Source organism: Chamaea fasciata, unplaced genomic scaffold (genome assembly GCF_029207755.1).
Source record: "Chamaea fasciata isolate MVZ Bird 193981 ecotype frontalis unplaced genomic scaffold, bChaFas1.0.hap1 SCAF_8, whole genome shotgun sequence".
Classification (NCBI taxonomy): Eukaryota; Metazoa; Chordata; class Aves; order Passeriformes; family Sylviidae; genus Chamaea; species Chamaea fasciata.
This window is the reverse complement of record NW_027094093.1, coordinates 19,206,653-19,226,083: the sequence shown is the minus strand read 5'-3', so window position 1 is coordinate 19,226,083 and position 19,431 is coordinate 19,206,653. Positions and strand designations below refer to the sequence as shown.

Genomic DNA, 19,431 nt, shown 5'->3' with positions numbered 1-19,431 from the left:
GTTCCTCCACCATGCTCAGCCCAAAGACAGAGGTAGATGGCAGAATTCTGGGAGCATGGGGCATGTTCTATTTCTCTGAGTCCTTTAAAACTTTGCTAGTTCTATCAGTTTTAGTGGAAACCGCTCTTCTACCAATGAAGGCAAGTGAAGATCTGCTGGACCTGCTCACAAATGCACAAAGGAAAGCAGTTTTTGGTGCTCTTTCCTGCAAAGCTTTTGACAGTGCTAACAGACAATCAGTTCCCTTTTCCAGCTTTCATTCCAGGCTTGCTAAACCCATGAGAGTCCCAAGAAGTTTAGAGACAAAACACAAGTAACCGTCTCTCCTGTCTTTGTTGTCTTGCATTTTGACAACTCTTTTCTGGTAGCATTAGTGGGATATGAATAGTGAAGAGCTCATGCTGTAAAATACATTTCTGTGTATTAAAATAGTGTTTCTCAAGGCCCTGCACACATCACCTCATCATTACACTGATTCTTACAGGAATCTGCTATCCATCTAATTGTTAACCACTGCATATTTCAGGAGAAATTTTCATTTCATTCCCCACATCATGTACCATGGCTGCATGGTAACAAGAGTGGAGCACTGCTGGACACAGCACCAGCTGCTCTAGAAGCTGCAAGGCCAGTGTGTGAGGGTTGGAAGATACATATTAAAGAATCACAGGATGTCTTTGTCCACAAGCCCCAGTTCCAACAATTCCATTGCAGTGAAAGGTGTGCAGACAATATATAAATTAAGTTAAAATTCATTTGAGCAATAGGAGATACATATTGCCAGATCCTACCTAAGAGTACTACAAAGTGAAATACAGTATTTGCACATATTATACAAAAGCCATTAACTTGGAGAAGTGTGTGGCACTTTTATCCCTTCAACTAGAACCATAAAAAAATAACCTCATGCGTGAACATACAGCCAATGTATTTAACATAATACACTGCCCTTGACAAAGCTGTATACCACTGATATTTTAACCTATCCAAGTTCTCTATTAGTGAACAACATTTAGAAGAAGCTGGTTTGAACATGTCTTCTGTTCTGAACTATGAATATTTCAGCATTCCAACATCAAAAATAATCTATTGATTCAGTAAGGTCCTGTCAGGCCCCTCTAAGCACTGAAATGCTGCATAGAGCTTATGCCTCTTCGAGCTATGGCTGCTCCCAGACCATACTGAAGACAGTAACTCTGCTAAGGATTGTGCTCCCAGTTTTGGAGAAGGAAGCAGTTGCACAACCCCCCTGGACATCAGTACTACAAGTAACAGGAAGCCACAACCCCAGGCCGCCTGCAAAACGATTCCAACTTTGCATATGGGTAAACAGGTTTCCCAAGAGTAACAGCAAACACAAGGGTGATATCCAGGGACTGCTTGGTTTTTACACTGTAAGCACAACTGCAAAACCACAGAAACAGGATGGGCCAGGGGCTTGGGGCTGAGGCCATGGCATTCTCTTCCCAGGAAACACTTGTTCCATTGGTCTGCAGAGTTGTGCTCTGCTGAATACTGTGGCAAAGCTTTCATACAAGAGCAAGAAAACATTTCACTCTGCTGGCTGACCTGCAGGTCTGATGGCTGCACATCTTCTGAGGACACAGCAAATGTGGCTTTGATCTCCTCCACTGCTTAGAGAGAAAGTCCCTGGGTGTGTTTTAATGGTGCAGTGAACAAGATACCACAGATTTGTACAAGGAGATTCTGAAATTTAGACATCCTGTAATTCCTTAATGATACCAAATTAGCTCTAGAGACACTAGATACAAAATGAGATTTCCAGGGAAATCGTTTTTCCTTGATTTATACACAGAATTTTACTGGCTTGGGAAACATAACACAATGAAAAGACTGCAAGGTGACTTGACTACCTCCAGCAAAAAAGAAAAATCCAATTTCTCCAACAGCAAGTTTTTCAAACATTCTGTTAGGAGATGAGTATCTGAAATTATTACTGCAAGAACCTCAGTTATTCAGAGGATAATAATCTTAATTCCAAAAGTTACACATGAAGTTCAAAATTAAATACATGGTGACTGCATAGAAAGCAAAGCTCATGTACATGAGCTCCTACTACACATGGTAGGAAACTGGTCTTTGTGCCACAGTGCCCAGGACTGCAAATAATAGGCTTAAAGAGCAGTAAGAAAGACAGGATGCTAGGCAAAACTAGCAGAGATCACTAGGGTAAGTAATGCAGCCATCACTGATAGCATCTTTAAGAAGAAGGTGGACAAATGTGTCAGGATATTAGTAAAGTTGAGCCAAACTTAGGTGTTGGAAGAGGTTAGAGAGTTTTTCAGGGATCCGTGCCTAGGATGCATTAAGGACTTAGTAAAACATGCTTTATTTGTGGAAAGGGTACTTGGAAACACACTGGCCTCAGGTGGCAGGTATGTAACGCCAGACAGACCCTCAGGATGACTTGGGGCATTCTATATATCTCAGTAGACTCTTTTCACCGAACACAAAGACACGAGATTTCTGGATCACTATTTCTTTGAAAAATGCGCAGTCTCACCTTTCCTACAAAAGCAACGCAGCCCTCAGCTCTCCAGGCCACGGCGGCCTGGGGCCAGTTATGGCGCAGGCCTGGGGAAGGGTCTTTACAGCCGGAGGCCCCCGCAGCGCCCGGTCCCTGCGGCGCGGCGGCCGGGCCGGGCCGGGCCGGCTCCCGGAGCGTGCGGCTGCGCAGGGCACCCCCAGCTCTGAAACCAGAGCCCTCGCTCTGGCTGGAGCTGGTACTGAGGAAAAAAGAGTTTTTAAAAATGCAGTTGCGAGACTCAAGTATTCTAGACATCGATATCCGGACACTCTCTAACCACAGCGGCTCCAAATTTTGAGGCATCCCTGTCCTGATACACAGCCCACGTCCCCCACCCCAGCAGGCCAGGCTCTCCGGTCTCCCTTCCCAATGCAATATCCCACTTCTGGAGAAGAGCACCAGGTCCAGAGGACTCTTTGAAGAGTAATAAAGGACCAAAAGACACTTCTCACCTCGCTGGCGACGCCCCTCCCTGGCCGGGCCGCCCGACACGGCTGCGGGGCGGTGCTGCAGGCGCCCGGCCGAGGCCCCGCGGGGCCGCAGCCCCTGTGCCCCGCCAGCAGCGGCCCCGGACGCGGCGGGGCCGCTCTGCAGAGCACGGCTGGAGCTGCAGCGCTGCCGGGACCCGCACCGCTCCCCGGGGGATGTGCCGTGCCCCGCCGGGCCGCGGGAGCCTGGTGGCCCCGCCTCAGACCTGTTTTCGCACGTTCAGGAAGACATCAGTGAGGGAGCGGGAACGCGCAGGATGCTTTAAATTCCAAAACATGCTTTCCTTTTCGGGGTTGCTGATTTTAAAATTCGCGGTCAGCTGCTTAGGCTGCCACGGGGGTGGCACGGCGCGGGGTTCCCGGGCCGCGCCGGGCCGGTGCCCGCACTGCCACCGTGCATTTCCTGACTTCCCGCGAGCGCCAAAAGCGCTCCTGAGAAAGTCAAAACACTGACCAGCCTCCACGAAATAAAAGCACAGTTCATCCTATCCAACATATTTTCGTGTGGCAAAACTGTCAGCTCAATTTCAGTTACCAACATGCAGAATAAGAAGGAATGAAATCTAATGTGAACTTAGAGCTGTCGCATATTCTCCTTGAACTCTGCACTCGGTCCTGTGCTCTAGAGAGTGGAAAGGATGGAGTCCCAGTATTCTGTTTGAGTCTAATTATGCAATAATTCTATGAACTAATCTTATCCCACAGCTCAATATTTCAAAAAGGACCACTGAAACACTTAGGAGCTGGTACTGTGCAGTCTATTCAATCAAATGAAGTTTTGGTTACGTTTTAAGTTTCATGGAATCTTCCTCATTCACCTCCAATGTCACTTAAATTAATAATTATGTTATTGGCCTTTTGTTTGCAATTAAGAAGAGTTTGCTTTAAATATTTTCGTGTTGCTCACTGACATGGTTATGTGATCTGACCTGTGCTGAAATGTAAAAACACACAAGGAAAAAGTTGAAATTTCAACTGCCGTTGTTTATTACTGTTTTGGCTACATTCTCTACAATTTCAGCAGCATCTTAAAGAGACAGTTAACATTTCTTTATATACAATGAAAACAAAATGGCTTGCAAGATCAGAAACAAGAGCAACAGTTTAACTGTACAATACTAAATGAAAACCTGTGGTAATACAGCCTCCTCTTTCTGCAACATGGACAAAATTACATATAGGTATTCAGCATCAAGAATGGGATAGTAAAAAGAATAGTGAACAGGAGAGAGATACACTGTTCTGAAAAATAAGTTTCTACCAGACAAGGCAGTTAGAAAATGTTTCACATTTTAAAATACCTGTACAAGCCACAAGAAACATTTCCTTGTTGATAGGAACTTCGAGAAATAGAGAATAACCATGAGCAACTTCTACATCTATTATCAATGCGCTCTGCAGGACGAGAACGCAATAAACTGACTTAAAGAACTGTACTGTAAATTGGCAACACAGATCTGCTTTACATGCCTTGATTGTTAACGGATTGCCTGTTCTCAATCTCTCGTACAGTTGACTCGCACCTTAAGGAGGTCATTTGACTCTTGTAAAAGTAAAAGCAACATCATTTAGCAGCAATTAAAAGCGCCTTGAGGGAGACTTAAAAAAAATACAATATCCAATTAGAAAAAGCCATACTTTAAACATTTGTACAGGAATAAGTTGCTGAAATTTAACTGAAAATGTGACATCTGTACAACAATTTACAATAGAGCTAGAAGGGAATTTATCATTATTCCTGCATAGAACATTATACATGACCTGTTTGCATTTGGTTTCATACTGTTGCTTGCTTTTATTAGAAGCCTGGAAGGTTTCACAAGTTTCAATACCACAGCAAATATAATATTTTTAAAAAACTGAACGGAGTTCAAAATTAGCAATCTATTTGAGAAATAAGTATCAGGAATTCCCTATGACCCTTCCAATTTAAATTCAGTGAAACACCACCACATTTTTGGAGGTACAAGCCTGAGTAGCCAAATAAAATATTCTAATTTTATTTGAGAAATCTGATGCTGAACATTATCTTTCACCGTCTCACACTCCTTACTTTGGTTTCAAAAATCAATGTCTTGGAAAGATGGCAGTTCATTTCATTTATAACCAGGCACAAAATTTTTCCTGTTTTCAAATTTGCTCACTACCCTTTTTTTATTTAAATAATGAAAAACTACCCTTCATGTTAGAACTTTCCAGTATCCACCAAATGTACTTTAAACTATTAAAAAGATTATTTACAATGTTCCCCAGAAAAAAACTAAAAACCTTTTCGGTCTTAAACACAGTATGCCTGTTAGTTTGTAACAGGAAGTGTCATCCTTCATCCTTCAACATTTAACGGTGTTTCTCAGAAGGGTACATTTATTCACAGTCAATGATCCATTCCAATCATACAAATGACACTATGTAGGAGGACTTCAGTCTGAAAACACAGTTATCAAACTTGTCCTGTGTAAAAACACTCAAATGCTTTCAAGCTCAAGTCTGCATCTGAAAACTAAACAAAGGTATCATCCCATTCCTCAGCTGGAGAAATTTCAGTACGAAATAATGCTTGACGTAGGTGGTGTAGGGGATGCTGCTAGGCCAGTCATATGCAAGTTTCCTGAAGAATTTGATCTTCTCATATGAGGGAGAAGATAAGGATCATTAGCCAGCTGGTGGACATCAAATCTATCCTCTTTTCGGTATGCTAAACAGCGTCTGATAAAGGCCTAGAAAAGAAATGTTGAAAGTTACAGTAACATTCTAAATACTTACATTTGCTTTCAGGCAAATAGGCAAGTCCCCCTGGATAAACTAGCTTCTAAACAAATTCTTGTTCTTAAACAATTCAATTTAAATGACAATGTAACATTTTACTGCTGAGCCCACTGAAGAAATGTAACATCACAGCAGAAAGAAACATCAACAAATTAATTGGCTTTGAATAATCACACTTCGAATATGTATTGCCATGTTTAGGAACTATATTTACATATAAAACATTAGCACCTCACCCCATTACATTTGTGCGTGTTTTATGCCTGAACAGACTAATAAAAACCAGGAACAAGTGTCAAAGGATTGAAAAAGGAAACCTTTCTACTTTCTCCAATGAGCTTCCAAAACCATTGAGTGGGGAACAAAAGCTAGATGATGGAGAGACAGAATTTCAGTGCTTTAGCTGACTTTTGAAATCAGGCATTTCCACACGTGCTGTGACAGGGTAGAGCAAAACATGAAATTGACACTCATGGTTGCCAAGCTCAATTGGCATTATATAAAGAATATTTAGGAAACCACTACCTTGCTGAACCTTTCTTCCCATGAAAAACTCAATCACACCTACTTAGAATTATCTAATCAATTGAAAACCTCTGTAGCTAAACTCACTATGTCATCCCTACATTTAGGTCCATAAGGTGTATGCCAATCATTTTGTGCTGTAAGTTCCTGTCAAGTTTAATGTCTAGCACACACAGAACATTTGGTCTCCTGAGAGCCTGGGCTTCAACATTTAATGATAGAAAATCCTTATTATTGCTACAGAACTGATTAGCACATCATTACTTAATTTAGTACTTAATTTAAAAGAATTACATATATCTTCTTTGATAAATCTGCTCAGCTGTTTGTTCTTTGCTCCAATTAAAAACTGGAGATTAAAGGAGAAAATCTGTGATACAAGTTCCAAGGAATCATGCTCGAATTTATTCTATCATTTGCATATCCAGCATGAACAAGGTAAAATATAAAAATCATGCACATCTCTTAGTAGGTATTCATATGTTCTTGGATATTACAGATTTTAATCAAATTCTTCACAGTAAATCCTTCAAAACAAACTGTAAACAGCTGTTTGCAAGATCCTCAGAGTAACAGTTTGTATCTAAAATGTTTTTTAAATACTTCACAGTTTTGTGGCACTGTAGCCACACTAGTGTGAAGCAAAGGAGACCACTGCACAAAACAGGAAACAGCGAGGAGGATCAAAGGACAGTTACAGTCTGAAAACTAACTAACAATGTCATTTGAGGTTCCGTATTTATTTAATCTCTGTGTTTTCCAAATCAGAATTTCAGTTTACAAGCTGTTCTTTTCCAACTGCCAGGCCTATAAATCTGAAAAACAATTTGGATTCCACACAGCCATTGTAAATGGTCTGCATTAAGAAGTTAGTCTGAAATTGTTTTGTAGCATTTCCACCAGAGTATAATTTCTCCCCCTCTCTCACAGATTACATGACAATGGTTAATATGAGTGGAGAATACTGGAAGTTTATTTTAGTCTTTCAAACAAACAGTGCATGCAAATACACAGAGAATGCATGAAGCTGCTAATTCTCCATGCTGAACCGTCTACTCTTTCCTAATATCCTCTACGTAAAAACTACTAATGACAAAGAAATGCAAAGTTAAAAGACATAGATATAAACTCTTACTATGTAAAGGTATCAGTGACATGATGCGTATTTGTCAGCCGCATTCATAGTTATTTTTTTCAAATGCTGGTGAAAAACCAACAGCAAACAAAAACCTCAATCAAAAAAAAAACCCAATTACAACTACAATTCTTCAATCAGTTTTTCATAACCTTAACTGCAACCTTCTCACTAACACTGCTTTTAGAAAATATAATGAACAGAAATATACCACCACTTGTAACAACAAGTTTACGTACCCAAAAGACTTATTTTCTTGGGAAGCTGCTGCCCTTAGAAATATGTTTTCTTTCCTTTTAACCTTTAGAAGCTGAATCTTAACATCCCTAAATTTTTGGCATCTTGTGTCCCAAATCTAAGCATGCTTAATTAGTTGCTGAAACTTGAATAAGCATTCTACTATCTTGGCATTTTTTTCCAAGAGTACATTTATTGCATCTGGTCATAAATGCATCTTTCAAAAATTGGGAGAGTTTTTACAAGCGAGTAACATAAAATATTTTCTTCCACTTTCACAGAATTGGATTTGCGTTACAGGCGCTCACAGTAGTAATCATTTGGGAAACCACCTTAATCGGTTTCTGAACAGCCAGTCTGTGTAGAAGAATTGACACCTTTGTGGCAGATCAACCATTCTGGCAGTTTTATGTCCTGAATCAGCATCAAAATATCTTCTTCTTTCTTAATCTCAAAAATTCGTGTTTCTAAACTCAGATTTAAGTTAATACACACCTACTACGACCTTTCAAGGGGAAGAGTATTAGAGGTCATATCCTACAGGTACCTGGTAGTCAAGTAGCTCTTCCAGCCAATAAGGCTGCAGAGAATAACATCCTATTTTAAGGAAGAGCTTGCTACTGTTTGCAGCAGCATTTCACAAGAACTTCTAGTGAGACAGCCTGAATGAGACACATAAAGTCCGCTGGGAAAAAGTAAAGCAGACAATTTTTGAGGTGGCCTACTTAAAAACCACTTGCAAATTTCTAGAATATATATATAGTTTTGCTTTGAAGTACATGGTTTTGAGAAGTCCCAGAATAAGGCTGCTTAAATAAAAACATCCAATACTAGTTCTCAATTATGTTTTTCTACATATTTAGTTACTACATCCCATGGCATTCTTGGGTTAACAACAATTTCACAGCTGAATCCTTCAAGATGAATGTTTTACCCAGAGATTATAGCAAAAGTTACCTTGGCTTCATTGCTTACAACAGGTTTGACAGGGAATTGAACTTCTGTGGCTTTTAATATTGTATTTTCTTGTAAGATATCTTGCTGTGATTGATTGTGGCCAAATGGCTGCAAAACAAGCACACGATTTTTTTCAGGAGATTTATCCAACTACTTTGATTTCATAAATATTTATGCTATAGTAAGTTGTTGCAGTGTTAATACAAACTGCCAACTATTCCGCAAATAAAAAAGCAAAAAATAAAAAACCAGGCAGGATTTTCTGATTTTTTGCAAAAATCAATGTACACCACCAAAAAGTAATACAAGCAATTTTCCATGTAGATTCATGTCTTTATAAAGGGAATTAACAGTTTACTAGAACAAGCACCTACACTAAAACTCTTTAGATTTTCTAATGCTTTCCTTACCTTTCTACCATAAAGGCATTGGAAAAAGATTACTCCAACTGACCACACGTCAACCTTATTAGAAATCTTTGGTGGCTCTTTGCCAACTACAAAACACTCTGGAGGCAAGTACCTGGAAAACAAAACAGGCATTTCAGTCTGTGAACCTGGCATCACTAGAACATGCTCCATTATCAAACTGTACAAACACCTCACCTACACATCTCTGAGCTTTTGACAACTGTACAGTTGCCCTACAGTCTGCATTCCAACACCTTGCAACCCACCAAAACTGATATTACAGTTTTTGTACAGTTAGTCAGAGAGGGGTCTATTTCACACACACAAGCACAAATACAAACATTTTTTACCTAAACTGCCAATTATCACTTTTTTTTTTTAACTGGTATGCCAGGTTAAATATGAGGCCATCTATCAAAGCAAGAAAAGATGAAAGCCAAATATGGCATTTTACAGCAAGACCTGGTTAAGAATCAAAGAAAATGCAAATATGGCAAGACCTTTCACCCAAGTTTTTAGTAAAAACATACCATTACCCACAGGGTATATGATAGACAAAGGTGATTGTTATTTCAGTCCCTATATTCTGCAGAAAGAAAACTTTAGTTAATGGAAGTTGAGGAAGTTCCCATGCCATTCCTGAATTACAGAGTAACTGATGAAATGAAACTTCCTTTACATGGCAAACAAAACCTTCCCAAGGTATTAGGCGCAGTCAAGTATTATTGACTGTAACATTTAAAATCGAAAAAGGCAAAAAAACTATTCGGGCAACTACAGAACAGGCACTCTTTTGTCAACAACATATAAGACTTAAATAGAAACTGAAGAAATATTTGTAGAAATGGAAATAGGCAGAAAGATGAGATGAAAATGCAACCATTTTAAACAGTATCACAAACTCTCTTCTGGAGTACTTGTCTACGATTCTGATTACAGCAATCAAGACAAGTGATCTTAAACTGATACAAATGCAAAGAAGGTTACTAAAATGATCTGAAGAATGGATAGTCTACAGTTCAGGGGGGAAAAAAACCGTGAAGGCTACAAAAACACCAAGGAGCAAGTACTGGGAAGGGGCCACAACCTGCTTGAGGGAGGACAATGTTAGCAGAGGAACAAACAAGTATAAACTGGCCACAAATATGCAGTCTGTAAAGTAGAGGATTGGATTTCTAATGATCAGAGAACTGAGGTTACAGAAGACACTTCAAATCAGACTACTGGGGCCAAAACACTAACTAAATTTAATAAAAATATCTAGAAGTTTACCAAAGAGACTATGTAACCTAACTGCCTGGGAAGGCAGGTAAGTGGACCCAGTGACTGAGGAAATCCCTTCCAGGGCTATGCTGCTTACAGCTAGTGCAATGTAGTCTGAACAGACTCATTCCCATCCTCAAACTCACTCTAAGTATTTCCCTCCCTAATGAAGATTTTTGGGCTCAGAGAAAGCATGAATTAGAAATGCAGAGATTCAACATGAATCTATAATGATTACAGATCTTTTTTTTACTTTTAAGTTTGCAGTGCCGCTAGTGCCTGAAGCATCCTAAATGAAATACAAAAGCCAATTTTTTTCTGATATATATTCCTAAAATAGAACATCTAAACTGGTGTTTAAATAGGTAAAGCATTAAAAAGAGTAGCAAAAGCCTAACACTTCTAAAATGCGTCAACTTGAGTAATCAGTTTTTCACAGCATGTGCACAGTGGCATTTGTGGAAGAGTATGTTTTTCCTTTTCTAAAAACTCTGAAGGAAAAGGCAAAAACGCTATTACATACAACTCCTGAATATGGGAAGAGGTGCAAAGCAAATGGGAATGACACTGGCTTCTCTGTAGAGCAAATGACTTGTAACTACCTGGCCAGTACAGGATTGGTAACCCACCCACACTGACACAGCCAGCACATACCCAGGCTCAAAGAGCTACTGCGCCATGAAGAATCTGCATCTTTAGAGCCTAAATTCTAAAAACAGATTTTCTGTAAGCAATGAAATGCTTATTGTCATTCCTATGCTTTGGCAGCTCTAAAACTCCAGTGTTTTGGATAAGCACGCAAGCACACAAAAAATAAATCACAGCTGCTGAGCTGTCGTTAATCTTTAGGAAGGAAGACTGAATACTCTTTTGTCCTAAGGACGTTACCTGTTGGTAATCCCTGTCCTACAATTTCCAAGTACTAAGTACGCACACTTAATCATCATCGCTCTGTCAAATGTCTTCAACCACCAACAGCCAAAGATTAAATACCTGCTTCTTCAGAGGAAACCATGTTTCTAAACCGCAGTGATCATTTCCACATTTATTTATATATACATATTTATAAATAAATAACACACACGCAATCTTATTTTTCTTGTTACGTTCTTCTTCTAACATTTGGAAATATCTACATCATAGTACTGCACAAAAACCTTTGTTTGTCATCCATGTGAATATTTTTAGTCCTAGCTGTCTCTCCAAATTGGCTTTATAAGACAGCATTTATAAAATCTGAACAATGATCCAAAGCCTAAACAGCAAAATCAAACCATGCCTTACCAGTAAGTTCCTGCTCCCTGTGAAGTTAAATCCATTCCATCCACCCCATAGCTATCATCATCCATTATTTTGGACAGTCCAAAATCTGTAATTTTTATTTCTCCACATGCTGTTCCATCTACAAGAAGGATATTACCTATTCAGGGAAAAGAAAAAGGAAAATTACTTCAAAAAAGCTAACAGAATGCTTTTCTTTCAAAACCAGGTTCAATTCTCAGGAATCTAAATTCATGAGGATAAGTGACAATTTTACAGAAACAAAGACTCAGAACCATAAAACAGTCTGGGTTAAAAGGGACCCATGACCAAACCCACAGCCTTGCTCTTATTTGCACCATGCTTGAATCAACTGAGATACATTTACATAATTTTACATCCTCAAGTCTAGAGAAACTTGACTATGACAAGTTGCTGAGCAGTTTCAGCAACTCTCTAGGTTAACCATCATGATCTGAAATGGCTCCTCAGCTGGGAGCTGGCTGGTCAGCAAGAAACACCAAAATGAGTGAGGAAACATCAGAATGCAGCAGCACACTAGTTAAAAATAGGTTTCATTATTTTTCTGCCAGAATGAGCCCTACATTACAGTTTTCAGGGTTTGCATATGCCACAAAATTGTGCCAAGAAATTGCTGCAATCCTACAAATCTTACTCCATGTGTTAAAGTCATACCATAATTTCTCGATATAAAAATTATTTGATGAAGTTCCTCTGAGAATAAAAACTAATGAGACTAAGAATACATTCTGTACAATTTCATAAGACAAGAGAAACCTGTGTGAACAGTTTATTACAGAAGAGAAAGCAAACAGCCAGGCACTAAGAATTACTTTATAAACTCCACACTCGGAAGTGTAGCAGATTAAAGCATATGAAAAATATAAGCATCATTCATGCAAGATGGTAAAACAAAGGCCATGGAATCAAGACAAATATTGTTTATAAAAATATTTACTATTCATTGTAAAGAAAACTCCCTGTAAAGTCCTGTTTTGGAGTGTTTATACTAGGATGCTGAAAGTGATTGATTACATATTTACAGGTTTAAAAAAACATATGGGAAAAATAATTTACACATCAGCATTCCACAACTACCAGACAGGATTGAGCCTCCTAATGATCTTATCTGTTAATACTGCTAACTACCAGTGCATGTAGCTATTAGCTATATGATTTTTTCCTACAAATTCAAATCAAAATAATGCAAAGTAGAAAAGTCGTAACAAACATTTTCCACAGAAAAGGCAGATTATTCTGGCAATGAAATTCTTAAGTACATACTTTTCCCAGTTGTTTACAATAACCCTGACACACAGGAGATAACTCTGGCATCTTCAGGCATGAATTACAAACAAAATAAAGGATACAAAATGAATTACATTTTCAATCATAACGTTTTTCACTTACCTGGTTTAAGATCATAGTGTATAATAGGGGGCTTGATCTCATTGAGATACCGTAGTGCATTTACTATTTGCATTACAATGGACCTAGCTTCTTTCTCTGACATCAATTTATGTTGCTTGAGATAGAAATCCAAGTCATTGCCTTCACAGTATTCTAAAACCGTGCAAAACCTAGGGTAGAATTTAGAGAGACAAAATGAAAGAATGTATCATACAGCACAATCAGAAACAGACATGACAACCTAGTTTCACTCTGACAAGTTTAAGAATGGCTGCCTGAATATTAAAATATATGAATGAAATTGTTCATAGAACACATGGTGTAACTATTAGCTTGTGAAAACTGATGCAAATCAGAACATTCATACTCATTAAAAGAGAGGATGCATCCATATGGATGAGAAATTAAGAAAAGCCTCTTTATTTATAGTAGACACATTTCTCAAAATCAAAGTATCTTAACTACCCCTTAAGATGTGACAATTTCATGCAGTGAGGTGCAGCCCAGTCACCAGGGGCTACACCTAGGCTAGTAATACTCCTGATGTCCTTTAGTCTTGGAAAATTGTCTAAGGTATGGCAGCCTTTCGACGCCACTCAAGTGTTGCAAAACACTCTCTTCACCACCTTATAGAAGGCCTGTAATATTTAGCAGACAAAATTCTGCAACTAGTGTGGGGTTTTCAAAACGTTTTGGCTGAAAGCAAGAACATAAGTTATTTTTGATCAAATACTCCTCATTTCTGTTTATCTAATAAACAGCACTAAAATCCTTGCCAAGTTCTACTTACGTATCTGTATCCAGGGAGAAGTAGTCATACAGTTTAACTATTCGGGGGTGATCCAGTTCTTTGTGTATTCTATACTCTCTGCAGGCATGTCTAAAAGAAGATGGATACATTAACCTTCTACAATCAATGAAATGCTATTAAGCTTAACATATGAAGCGTAAGTAATTAATATTTACTTGTGGTAGTTTTCTTTCTTTTCATCCCTCCAGCTTTTGTTAAGCTGGTGAATCTTCACAGCAGCATATCTTTGTTCATAAAGATCAAAAGCCTAAAAAAGAAATGCATGAATATAGCAAAGTTATAACCAAAGGTGATAAAAATAACACCCAATAAAGTGAGGAAAAATGCTGGCACATAATTCACAAGTCTACTGACAATGCTACCTCCCCTCCACAGGTTAAGCAAAGTCTGGTCAACCCATTACAATCCTTCTACTCAATTAGATCCCCTTTTGTCCCCCCCCCCAAATTTAATGTACATGGCTCAAAAATCAGATTTATCAGACTCAACAAACTCTACCTTGTATACTTCACTGAAGCCACCTCGGCCAAGTAAATGGAGTAACAAATACCGTTCATTCAATGTGGGGTGATCTTTAAATCTTGAAAAAAAAATAGTATTATTCTGTTTAAGGTAGACAAGTAGCATCTAAAATGTAAATTTCTTAATATTACTCATCAAATACAGTTTTCTTTTTAGAAACAACATATAATATGCTGAGCAACATCACACCACAAGAAACCTTATGACATGACTGTACAACATGACCAATTTCAGTACCCTTTGACTATTTAGTTTACACATACTATCACAACACTGTCATCAAAACAGCCAATCCTGCCAAGCATTTTGTTATTTTTCTCTATTTTTTTTGAGGATAAGAAAAGCCTGCTTAAATTTAAACATGTGATACATGGATCTCTCTTTGTTGTGCCAAATCTTAGAGAAGACTCAACACTTCAACTTTCTGGAACAGACAACAAGGACATTCTTCCAATTTCACACAAAACATGACCAGATATGTTGTATATTACTGCCTCTTAAAAAAAAAAAAAAAATTACATAACACTAAGAAGCTAAAACAAATCAGAAACAGCAACATGGAGAAAGCACAAGGAAGAACTATCTGCTCACACTCTAAGCGAAAGCAAAATGAAAACATTTCTTTGAAATACAAAATGATGCTGCCGGACCAAGAAAAAGGACCATACTCCCTCTCTTAAAATACACAGAAGACAAAATACATTCTTCCATCCAGTCAGAGGGAAGGATCTGAATATTCATCACATTCTTAGTACAACAATGAGACAAGGCAAGAATCAAAGGCAAGCTGCTAGTAATACTCCACAGAAAACTTTAAAGGAGAGTTTAGGGCCAGTGTGCCAATAGCTCATCCCATCCTTCCATACTCTCTACAGTTTTGTAAGTATGGTCATAAGTAGTCAAATATTTGAGAGAAGATGCATATTCTTGCCTACCGTGCCCCTTTTAGAAACAAAACTTTCTTTTTCATTCACTATAAAGATACATATTTCAGTGCTAAATATTCTTCTAAAGAAACCATAAACAGTAATTAATGTATTCAGTGTATAAGAAAAACTAATTTAGAAGCAGCATTATTAGGCACTTGACGTCACGTGACCAGTAGCCCAATTCTTTTTAAATTGTCTTTCTATTACATGTGTACCTCCAGTAGGCCAATCTCGTGACTCTTGCCACCTTCCCTCTCCCCACTGCCTTTGCTCCTCTGTGTGGCTCTCCACAGCCCAGAACCTGCACCCCAACCTCACGTGGGCTCCGAAGCCAGACAGGGAAGCCCTAACCCACACTCTTAACTTATCCCATTATTCCAGTGCCGTTGTAGACATACAAGTTTACCATGGGTAGATGGACTTGTTGCTAGAACAAGAAAACAGGCTTAGCTTTACACCACAGCTGGAAACAGAAATCCCAACAGATCTGAGCCAGAACCCAGCAGCTGCTTTGGCTGAGAACTGTCTCCCTTACCAAACAGCCACATCACCAAAGACACGTTAGGAAAGACAGCAGGGGCTACAAGACATAAATTATTTCTCTGTTGCTTCTCTCTTCTACATGATGACTATAAGCTGTGGCTTGGCCGTTTCGTAAATACCTGCTTAAATTCCCACAAAAACATGGACACAGTTTGAAGCTTTTCATTTTGTACCATAAAATGTGTTAGCATTGACTACAGACGATGAGTAGTGAAGCTGCACTATTCTGCTTGTCCATGCCCTGTAACTGTTTTCAACTGTGACTGTAATTTGGACATTCTTTGTCCCATATATGCAGTATTTTCATAGTCCAAGCCTGTCATTTTTCTGTGCCATTTATTCTGTGTTGTTGAAGGATCCTTTTTAAAAAAAAAAACCCTAAACCTGTTCTAGTGCAAACACTGAAGATTTAAAAAGGTTGCCTGCTTCGTTTATTTGTTGTAGGACATTTATTTCAAAATAATGTTGCATATTTTTATTTTAAAATAAATTATATATTTTTAAAAGAAAATACTCTGCCATCAGTATGTAAGTATCAACACCCATTATTCTTCATACCCAAAGCATAAAACAATTTAGCTATCAATTAGCACTAAAGTCACATGGTAGAAAAAAAAATTCTGTATTACTCCATGGAAGGTACCATCAGAACAGTTAGGCACCATTTCATATCTTTTTCTTTTAATATTTAAAAGCCTTAGTGTGTGCATAATTCTATTATGTCTATAAAGTAAAAAATAAAATCCTGAAGGCTTAAGGCTACTGTTTCATAAACATTTCCTAGAGCAGAAACTGAGAAGTCGAGTCCCATCATGTCCTTCCCTGTGGCTCATTCCACCCTTGCAATGCCCTCTCTCCTCATGGCAGCGTAAATATTTTTGCAACTGGGCAAAGAACTAGACCAGGAAATTGATTCTAGATTAAAATTAATCCAGAAAAATAAACCACAGGAGCTGGTTTTATTTTGGATCGATTTCCAGCATGGATTCAGTAAAGAACTGCCACTGCAAGCATGTGAAAGAAAACAGGGTTAAGTAGCCAGGGAGAGGCAGAACCAGTTCCTTTCAAGCAACAGTGCCAGCTGAAAGTGTTGGTGAAACTGTAGTGTCTGTATTTGTCAATATGGAAAACACACTTAATTCTTTAAGTTATGTAATTATTACTTTCAAAACTACCCAGTAAGAGTTCATACTATGTAGCAATTTAACACAGTGATACGCTGTCATTCAAGGTGAAATACAAAGTAACAACATAATATTGCTTCTCCTGCTAGTTACCTATACCTAGTAGGAATGAAATCGCAGTGCCATGAACACAAAACTAACTTAAAGTGCAACACAAAATTGCTGCTGGTGTATCAAAACCTCCCTGCCATCTTCTTGCATTAATATCAACTAAGTGAACTGCATTAAGTTATCTCGCAAGTGGTTTTTTTAGCTTGGTAATATGGCCTAGCAAGTTTCAGCTCTTCACTATAAACTGTGTAGGTATGTTATTTCTTGCATTTTCAACAAAAACATTAATAAATTTACCAAATTGTAAGAAATTTTAGTTACCTTAAATAAATTGGTGCTTAAAATACATATATAAACACAGAAAACCAAAATGAAATTATGAACAAGTCTCTTCTATAGGTAAAATGTGATATTAGAGAATTACTTTAAAAACAGACATGCAAAATTAAGACAGTAAAGACTCTTACTGTGAATTATCCTCATTATTTATTCTTTTCAGTTCTCTTATGTGAAGATTCCTAACTCTTTCCAAACGTTCAAGTTCTGCTTGTATTTCAGCTTCCTCCTACAAATGAAAAGAAGGAAATATAAAAGCTCATTTACTTCCCATTTGAAAAGGGTATTTTTACCCCTGCATCAATACTAGTGGTGATGGAGGAACATTACATTACAAAACCCTGCTGAACTAGAAGAAAGCATTGCTTTTCTCTTAAAGGCAGAAAACTTCAGAAAGATAAGGCAAAAGCCTGTTGCAAGAAATTTTTCTGTTCATGAACCCACAGGTAATGGGATGTTCATGGTTTTGTTCTGCACTGTAGGGATGCTATTTGAAATGAGAGGCAGCTGGGTTTTGTACCACAGCCAAGGAGATAAATTATCTGGGAAGCGGTCTGAAATTGATGTACAAAAAAAGAAAAAAACTGAGATATGGGCAATTATAGATTCTGTACAAACCGACAGAGTAAGAAAAGACATGTAAAATATTTTAAGGCTGAAGTGCAAATCAAGTAAAGAATAAAAGAGCACATCATTACAGCAGAAACATCCTTAAGGTGCTGATTCAAGACACCAAAACCAATCAAAATTGAAAAGATTTTTCCATTTGTATCTTATTAAAATTACAAATGAAGAATGTGTATTGCATAAGATTTTAAGCACAACTTCAAAAGAAGTACGTCAGGTAGGAGAACATTCCTTAACTAATTTCAGCACTTAATTTTATCTCGTCTTTATGCTATACATTAGGAAACAATGAAATAATCATTTATTCAGGTCCTCTAAAATCATAAAGATTTCATGATGCCTAATTTGTGGAAACCTATGTGTTTGTACTCAGACTGAGAAACATAGTCATGGAAAGATATTGCAAGACAGGATTATATTGATTTCACAGTTAGTGCCTCTAGAACTTAAAATTTGAAGAAAGGGGAGACAAAACTAGTCCATATCAGAAAGCTCATAATTATGGAATTATTTTAGCTGAAAAGGAAAAAGGCCTGGCATCTGATACATTTTTTTTAGTAGCAGCACCCATCATCACCTCTTGTTATTTTGGCACAGCCTTTTGCACAGCCACATGGTATATCAAACTAGAATACTAATCAATCTTTACTTAAAGAGAAAATAAAAACAGAAGAAAGAAAAGAAAAGAAGGAACTAGCATCACAAAAAAAATATATATATTTGTTTTTTGAAAGAATCTAGATCACTTCTCCAGTCCAATCTGTTCTCTGTACAAACTGGTGGTGCTGGTAAAAGCAACAGGGCAACAAGCCACGGCACAAGGGGATGGAGGTGAAAGTCAGCAAGGCAGAGAGAAGATGCCATAATGATATAGCATTTTGATAAACACCTGGCCTGAAGCAATAACTCTATTTGTATGATCTAAAACTCCTACGAAATGACCACATAACCAATGAATTGCAGAGTCTGGACTAGATGATTTCAGTGGATATCCTGAAACCATCCCTATAAATGATGGAAAAAACTTCTCATCCCAAAACAAGACATGAAATGAACCTCCATGGAGGAAATGAAAATCAAATTCCTAATAATTTAAAAGCTGGACTAAGTAGCACTAATCTGCCAGCAGATCTGGGTGGACCATTTATTTTTCCTAAGATACAATGTCAAGAGTTCGGTGTTTTCCTGTTGATATAATGTTAAGCTCTCTTTTTCTATATTTAGACACATCCCTGCAGTTCTCTGTTAAACACCCTGAAATGATAGGCAGTTCCTCATAACCCAGTAGCCCTTTATAAAGAATTTTGGTCCTTCTCCCCTCACAAAAGGCCACACACTTATACACACAATTGTCTATGTTCCCCCCAAAGGCTAACAAAAAAAAAATTCATCAGTTATGCCTCTTTTG

General features: G+C 38.0%; 1 protein-coding gene across 2 annotated transcripts in view; it reads right to left on the bottom strand.

Moving 5' to 3' along the window:
- Window positions 1-3,999: 3,999 nt before the first annotated feature.
- Window positions 4,000-19,431, bottom strand: part of TLK1 (tousled like kinase 1) — a 68,689-nt gene continuing 53,257 nt past the window's right edge. For both annotated transcript variants that reach the window (XM_066189964.1, XM_066189963.1), the window contains exons 13-21: window positions 17,528-17,625; window positions 14,330-14,411; window positions 13,987-14,078; window positions 13,811-13,900; window positions 13,021-13,190; window positions 11,614-11,749; window positions 9,067-9,178; window positions 8,657-8,764; window positions 4,000-5,753 (exon numbers count right to left, since the gene is read on the bottom strand). In XM_066189964.1, coding sequence (XP_066046061.1) covers window positions 5,577-5,753; window positions 8,657-8,764; window positions 9,067-9,178; window positions 11,614-11,749; window positions 13,021-13,190; window positions 13,811-13,900; window positions 13,987-14,078; window positions 14,330-14,411; window positions 17,528-17,625 — 1,065 coding nt within the window. In that variant the 3' untranslated portion in view covers window positions 4,000-5,576. The remainder of the gene's footprint in view (window positions 5,754-8,656; window positions 8,765-9,066; window positions 9,179-11,613; window positions 11,750-13,020; window positions 13,191-13,810; window positions 13,901-13,986; window positions 14,079-14,329; window positions 14,412-17,527; window positions 17,626-19,431) is intronic.